Source organism: Erigeron canadensis, chromosome 7 (assembly GCF_010389155.1).
Source record: "Erigeron canadensis isolate Cc75 chromosome 7, C_canadensis_v1, whole genome shotgun sequence".
NCBI lineage: Eukaryota > Viridiplantae > Streptophyta > Magnoliopsida > Asterales > Asteraceae > Erigeron > Erigeron canadensis.
This window is the reverse complement of record NC_057767.1, coordinates 29354813-29363109: the sequence shown is the minus strand read 5'-3', so window position 1 is coordinate 29363109 and position 8297 is coordinate 29354813. Positions and strand designations below refer to the sequence as shown.

At 33.3% G+C, this 8297-nt stretch overlaps 1 protein-coding gene across 1 annotated transcript; it reads right to left on the bottom strand.

The window, feature by feature from the left end:
* Window positions 1–514: 514 nt before the first annotated feature.
* On the bottom strand, window positions 515–7472 carry LOC122606800 (E3 UFM1-protein ligase 1 homolog). Its single transcript, XM_043779656.1, has 20 exons — window positions 7179–7472; window positions 6121–6432; window positions 5136–5402; window positions 4959–5006; window positions 4150–4215; window positions 3898–4001; window positions 3687–3780; window positions 3544–3600; window positions 3045–3459; window positions 2814–2965; window positions 2642–2707; window positions 2491–2559; window positions 2308–2400; window positions 2128–2193; window positions 1959–2005; window positions 1788–1851; window positions 1471–1548; window positions 1279–1341; window positions 982–1074; window positions 515–905 (listed from the first exon to the last, which is right to left on the bottom strand). The coding sequence occupies exons 1-20, from the start codon at window positions 7350–7352 to the stop codon at window positions 807–809; spliced, it is 2427 nt and encodes an 808-aa protein (XP_043635591.1). The 5' UTR covers window positions 7353–7472; the 3' UTR covers window positions 515–806.
* Window positions 7473–8297: the final 825 nt, after the last annotated feature.

The window sequence follows — 8297 nt, the reverse complement described above, 5'->3', positions numbered from 1 at the left end:
TGTTCTTTAATGAAAGTTATCTTTATATACTAAGTTATTTGTTAGAATTTTATATCAAGTCGTGCAACGCACGGGCCAAAAACCTAGTTAACTAATATATCAAGTTATCAACCATAGCTAAACCGACCAACCAACTTGGTACTGGTTAAATCAGCTTATTCAAACGGGTTTTAAAAACATTGTCCATTCATTTACGTTTGTAAACCCTCGATTATTTGCCTGTGAATGTCCACCGACCAACAACTTGGTACTGGTTAAACCAGCTTATTCAAACGGGTTTTAAAAACATTGTCCATTCATTTACGTTTGTAAACCCTCGATTATTTGCCTGTGAATGTCCATTCTTTTAGTTCATCTACATACACTGATACACATGCGTTGTTTTATCTATATCTATATTTTAAAGTATCGTTTTTCTATGTACAATTTATATAATAAGTTATTAGAGACTGTCCTTAAAAGACCATTGTTATCAATTTTATTTTTTTATGCATTTAATAAGTTACCGATGACATAATACTCAAAACTATTATCATTTCTATATTTTATATGGCATGTTTTGCTTACATTCTTCATTGATTTACTTTACCGTCTAGTCTATATCCACCATTATAAACTAACAAGTATCCATCCAAAAAAAACATAACATACTCGGCTACTTTGCATCGACAAGAGACTCCTGACATTCCTTTCTACATCTTAAGCTCTCCTAAAAACTAAGGCAGCCAAAATTAACAACATTGCTTGTCTCTCCAAATCGGATGATGCTTTTGGTTTGTTTGGAGTATCTTAAATGTTAGAAGAACCTATTGTGAAGGACGAGCAACTAGGCCTTTCAATGTCGGCATCAACCTCTCCAGAAGCTCCTTTTTGCTTGAAGTCCTGTCAGATGTACAATCTTCTTCCTAGAGTACCAAAAACATTCGTGTAAGTAAGCAAACAAGATATTAATCAAACTGATCAGTCCACCTATTGACTTACATCGCCTGTTGCTGCTGATATAAGCTGCAAAAGTGTCACCGTTGCAGCACGGTACTCCTCTAGGGTTTTGTACGCTGAATCATCTAATTTATCCTATAATATTGACACATCATGATTTAGAAAATGCTTGAACAAATAAACCATAAATAGACGTGCACTTTTAATGATCACCTGTTAAAAATATTAGCGACATACACTAATTTTTTGCTAAATGATACAAGTATGTAGCTTATATCATAAACCTTAGTGACGGTGCTTAAATCTTGATGAAATTGCATAAGGACAAAAAACGCATACCTTTAACTTAAAGATTGCAACTGAAATGGCCCTCCCTGGTGCTTGAAGAGCTCTTGAGTAAAACTTTAGTCAACAAATGAAATGAGGATAGTAAGAATAAGATAATAGAATCTTAATATTAAATATTTATGCAGTTTTACATGGTAATAGAAGCATGAAAATATGCAAGCATGAGGTAACGCCTGTTTGAACCTGTATATAAAGTAGAGAAACAACTTTAGGCAGAATGGCAACTGGATCAGTTTCAGCAGAAACTTGAGCAGATAAATCCTGAAAACAGTTCCAAATGTGTCATGTAACATGTAACAGATGAAACATAATATGATAGTGTGGGTGAAAAATTGGCAGGTTGGTATCAGAGTAAAACAGGTACTTTTTTAGGATCAGTCGGGTTGGGCAAACCCATAAATTTTTATTGTTTACAAGAAATATGTAGATACTTGACATGTTACGTGATTACAACCCAATTCCTACTTTCTCAATCAATTAAGGCTCCAACGACAAGATACCTTGCGATATGAATGAAGGAGAGTTCTTTCCAATTTCTTGTCAAGCTTTTTCACGGTTAACCCACTACAGATATAAGGAAATGATCAAATAAGTTAACTTATCGTCCACTATAGCCACTCTTCAAAAAAATGATATGAAAAACACCAACAATGTAGGAACATCTTTCCTACCATTCATCTGCAAATGCTCTTAGTGCTGTCATATACGCTTCAACACTCTGTCGCATAAAAATTTGGAGCCAAGATCAGATCATAAGATTCAAAATACAGTAATTTAGATATTCTATTTCCAACACTGTTAATAGGTTTCACTAAAAAGTAATTCTGAAAAAGGACTGACCTTCCCTTCCAAAGTTTCGACAACTGCATTAGCCTTTACAGATAGAGGCCCTTCAAAATTCTTTGCCTATTAATATAATAACAGGCCCAATAAGAAGGAAACATATATACACAAAAAAACAAGTCAAAATGAATGACGGAACAAATATTCATGATTAAGACAAGATAAATCATCTCATACCAGAGTAATGCGATCCCCCGAGCTAAGTGAAATAAATTCTGTATTGTCGAAGTCTTGAACATCAGCACCATTTCTCAACTTATTGAGCATATCCTGACACAAGGAACATAATTATGATTCTTTATCCCAAGGTGTGTAGGGCAGAAAAAAATAAAAATAAGAGGCAACAATGGTAAATGTTACCATGTTTGATAACAGCATGTCAACCATAGGAGCAGCGGCAGTTCTTAGTAAATGTCGGTGCAAAAGAGTCTGTAGCATCAAAGTGGGTAAATACCATTCATGGAGGCCATAAACATAGATAGTATGACTAGAATTAGAGTTTTATGGTTACCAAAGTGGTTGGGTTGTCTTCAAACAATTCTAAACTTTTCTCATATAACTGCAAATTCAATGAAGACTGCAATAAAGATGTTAAAGAGTCATCAGAAAACAACATACTATTGCGTAAACTATCCTGTGACATAAAAAAGTACTAAATTTGGCAACCCTGTACCTCGCCTTACCTCATCAAGTTTCTTTTGCAAATTATCAAGCACACGTTTGATTTTCTGTGTATTATCAGTAAATGAGGCCTTTTTCCTCTCATTCCACGCATTTAGCAGCATGGGTCGTAAATGACTTGCTAAGGGCACAAGAACTGTCTCTGGATCAACAGCTATAATGCCAGACACTCAAGTTACAAAGTAAAAAGGAACATATATAAAGAAGCTAAAATAAAACAGCACCTAACTCACCTTGATCTTCAAAGTCTGGAACAATTTCAGTTATCTTTTGGCATAAATCTTCTTCTGAAAACATACCACGAGTTTCGTCTTTTATTTTACTAGACTTTGGGTCGGACCCCTGCGATGAAGATGTACCCTTGCCTTTTCTCTGATTTTTCTTTGATTTAGCAGGAGCAGGATCTTGATCATCCAAGATATTATCAGATGCACTATTTTTTGTGTTTGTGTTGGTTTTTCCTTTCTTTTTCCTTGATCCTCTATCTGCTGATTGTTTATTGGACCCACTTTCACTACTCGTGTCATTAATATCAAGATTGCTGTTTGCTTCTTGCCCTAATTTAGCAACTTTGGTAACATGAGGGTCATCTGTATGCCCAGATAAACTAATGTTATCTAAATCTTTCTCCATACGTTCATAAAGATCCTGCAAGAACAACTCACAATTATTTTAAGCAGAAAGTTTAGGCTGCAAAATTTTATTCTTATATTACAGAATTTAAAATCATACCTTGACAAATCCAGTGCTGAAAACATATGAATCTCCCAAAATGAGTGCTTTATTAGCCTAAAAAAAGCACAGCAATTAATAATTAATTAATGCTCAACCAAATGCATCAAGCTTGTGAACTAAAATTTTATGGTAGGAATCACCTTAAGCGCCGTCTGGATGGATGGACAAAGAGACAACATCTTATTTGCATCCTGGGAAGAAAAGGATGTTGGTAAAACTGAAAGTGAATCAATCCTGCAGTGAACATAATAAGATCGTACTATTAGAAGTGGTACTTCAACAACGATACTTCAGTTGCCCTGGATTCCACATTGTATATCATCTCATTGTAACTACAGTTATTTTTCTTACCAGCTACCACGGTCAATGACATCCTCTACCGCAGAATCCAGCATCTCAATAGTTGATGGGTGAACAAATAAAGTAACTAAGGGTATGCCTTCAGGATATCTGGACTACAAATACATGCATATGATCACAACATTTATCAGATTAATATCAGAAGAAGCTTTGACTTAATCCTATAAAATTAGTTCATACAAACTTTTTTTCCCTCGGAAGATATTTCCAGCACATTTAATACATAGAAGAGACTTATAATACCTGCAGAAACTGAACGGGTTGTGAAATTCCAAGTTTGTGCAGAGCTTCATAGCTGACAACAGAGTTCTGTAACACACGATACCATTTAGTTCCTAACATACAGCTGAAAATTTATAGGTATCAAAAAATGTTTTCACATCCTTCCCTGCTTAATGCATATAAAACTATTTAATATTCTATCAAATAGTCCTAACTGGACGTTGTACCATTCGGTTGTGTGAAGCCCATAGAATGAAATATATTTGACAATTATATATGCAATATAAGAATATTAAACAGCTATTTACCAAGCCCAAAACATCTTATAACTTTAAATATTCCCAAAACTTGAGTAAATTGACGTGCATCAATATGGTAGACCTAAATAGAGTGCCAAAGCTAGTTATTTAAGGGGAGAGAATATCCACAAAAAAGGAGTCTTACAACTACAAGCATTAGAATAATAGATGGTATTGCTTCTCATTAAAAATAGTAAATAAGTGAGGTTTGTAAATGATCAGCTCAGCTAAAACTTTAAGGGGATATCTGACCTTCTGTAGTACCAAGCATTCAAAACTGAGCAGGCCTCAAAGACAGAATATTATATGATGCACGCGTAGTCAGAAACTTAAAAAGAGACGGCTAATATTTTCCTCTATAATTAATTTGCTGAATCAATAAACAATACTTAAGGTCTTAAGCCTAGAAAAGTGTCTTTACACACACACACACACACACACACAAAAAAAAAAAAAAAAAAAGAAGCCAATGATGGAATATGGATATATGTACCCAAGGTTCCAACAGGATTATTCTGTATGACTTTATACCTGTGAAAAGAAAGAATCTACACATTCCTTTTGAGCGATGGCGAACACCTGCATGATGTAATGGTTAATTAAATTACAAAAATGATGACTCGAATAATAATAAAAGATTATGCTGTCTGAGATTTTAAAAAGCCGGAAAATCTAAGAATAACTAATGAAGGATGATTAATCGCTTACACTGGGTGTCCAATGAACTCCAGCACGAACTGATCCAAGAACCTGCCCTTCCTTCACCAATCCATTGAACATTGATTGAAAAAATGATCCTTCAACAGCCACACCACTAGCACCATCCATTTCTTGTAGTAGTACCTGCAATGAGCTCCACAATGCTGACAAGTTCATAGGGACGGTGATGGCCCTAGCAGCTCCACGGACCATTGCGTTTACACGTGCAACATATGCTGGTGTGTATAGCTGACCACCTTCAAGTCTGCCTTTTACCTACATGGTATTTACTCATCAGACATGATAATAACACTTTAATATATTACTTCCAGTGAAAGAAATATGAAAGTTTTAAGAAAGACAATAAGTTTCTTCGTTAGTTACTTATGAGCTATAAGCCTATAACTGAAAAGTGAAAATAACAATAACACCAACTACCATGAGATGGTTTGGTTCAGTAAATGATGCATCTTAAATTCTTAACTTAGGAGACAGTATTCACTAAATTGGTCTTCCTATAAATTTGATATAACTCTACTCCTGCCTTCCCAAAAAAACTGTCCATCTTAATATATTATTATGTCCCAATATAAATGTAAATTATCACAATTATTTACCAAGGTTCCAATGCTACCCTCGAGTACAGTAAAAAAAATGCAAGGACTGCACATTCTAGAGAGGGTAAAACTATCATTCAGAATTAAAAACTGCAATTTTTGGGTGGAAGGACTACGTTACTACCATCAATAATGCAATACATACATGTCATTCATACTAATATAAATAACATTCCCTCATTCATCCTCCCACGTTACAAAAGAGGTATCAATCATTACCTAGTGATATATACTAGAAACATTATTTGTCATTCTTTTCTTCATCTGACTTTGTTTCCTAAACACTAAAGCATGCAACAAAAAATCATTTACACAATAGTTGCATACACGCTATCTTACAATATTTGAAAGCTAATACAAATAGAATAACACATTACCTTGGATCCAAGACGCGGCTCCAAAACTGTCACAAGTAACTCCGAACCAACTTGATATTGTGCCGCAATCTCAGCAAGAGCAATCTGACTACATTCTTGAAGCCGGTCATTAATCTCTTCACAGACATTATTCCAATACCAATCCGATATTATTTCACCATTAATCAACATCAACAACGAATCATTATCCACGACAACTTGTGCTTGTTTTTCCACATGATATAAATCAACACCAACACAATCAGCAAGATCAATCAATGATAAACGCCCTAACTTCTCAATCTCTTTCACAATCTCAACACGTAGTTGCTCCTAAACACACATACATCCATAATAGAAGTTAAATCAACAACAACAACTGTACCCAATCCCTGAGCGGGGTATGGGGGAGGTGGGCTGTAGACAGTCTTACCTCTACCCAAAGGTAAAGAGACTGCTTCCATAATAAAAGTTAAATCAAATGAGCCCAAAATTGCACACAAATCATATTTTGAAGAAATAATTTGTAACATTTTCTAAGAATTCTTTTAAACATCTATTTCATTTTCACCTTTTTCTGTAACATGAATACATCCGATTCTTTTACAATGTGCGTTTCCTCCATTCAGGTAGCTTACTTTTATTTCAACAATTTGGGTTATATCATACGCCCACGTGGCAAGTGACATCTCTAGCGTCACATGCCACATCGTTGTAACTCTAATCCTCAACTTAGAGAACACATTATTCTGCGTTTCTTTAATTTCGGTACTTTAATTTGCACGTTTTCTCCACTAGGGTATCTTTCTTTTACACTTATATTTCGTATATTCAATCGATTCAGCTATCATGTCAACACTCATATGCATAAAAAAAAATTACCCAGATCAAGAAATCACCTAAAAAATGCAACTTTTAACATTATACTTACATTTATACATCAAATATATAACAGAAATTTATTACATTTTACACCCCAAACAATAAATACAAGAATATGAATAGGAATATACTAATAAATAAGCTAACAAAGGGAGTATATTTACATATATATATATAATTAAGATATAGATACATACAGGAGTGATATATTCTTTGCCGGAAACAGTGTGAAGAAGATCAAAATCAATAATATGAAGAAGTTGAAGTTTTTGAACTAATTCAACAACGTTTCTTTCGGATAATCGAATGCTTGATTTGGCTTGTTGGGCTGATTCCAGTTGTCTTTGTAATTCTAGTAATTCTTCATCCATATTTTTTTTTTCCTTTTCGATGAGTTCAATAAAAATGATGATGATGTTTGCTTTGGTGTTTTTTCTTTTTTGAGGGTTTTATATGTGAAATAAAATATAGGAGATTAGTGATGATGATCGTGAATATTTTTGTTTTATTAAATTTGGTCAAATTAAATTCTTATGTTGGAGATATATTTTAAGGAAAAATGATTATTTTTTTAATTAAATAGACGAAAAAATCTTTTATGAGATGATTACATAAACAAAATTAAATGGGTGTCCGCATGTTGCAACGTTACCATTTAAAAAACGATAGTTAAGTGTGGTGATTATGGATACGGAAGGCGATGGTCGGGGTGTTGGTGATGATGGACACTGTCACACTGAAAAGTGATAATATGAAAGAAAGGGAGACAAAGAAGTGGTGTGAATTGAACATGTATTACTTATTTTAGGGTTAGAGATAATTTAGGAATATTGTAAAAAGTGTTTAAAGTCTTAAACCTTATTCTCTTTATAAGGGTTTATAAGATATAGATTAGTAGATGTCAAATTTTAAAAGAACTAGCTTATTACCTGCGTAGTACGCGGGATTTATACATTATTTTGAATTAATTTTTTTTTCTTATATTTGAAAACTATTAACGTCTAAATAAGTATTTACAAACTTTTGAACTCCAATTATAAAACTCTATTTATCATAAAAAAGAATAATGTTAACTAATAATGTTTTCAACCATAAAATATTAAAGAGAAATTTTTATTAACACTAACTTGTAACTATACTTCTGCTTTTACCAAGGGTATCAAAAATGTTATTTTAATCCATTTATTTTAGCAATCATATAAAAAAAACATGTAATATACCGATTTTTGAAAAATATTTTTAGTGTCATTGAAATAAAATGTTATAAATGGAAAGAGAATTTAATTGAAATTTCTCGTAACAATATAATTAATGTT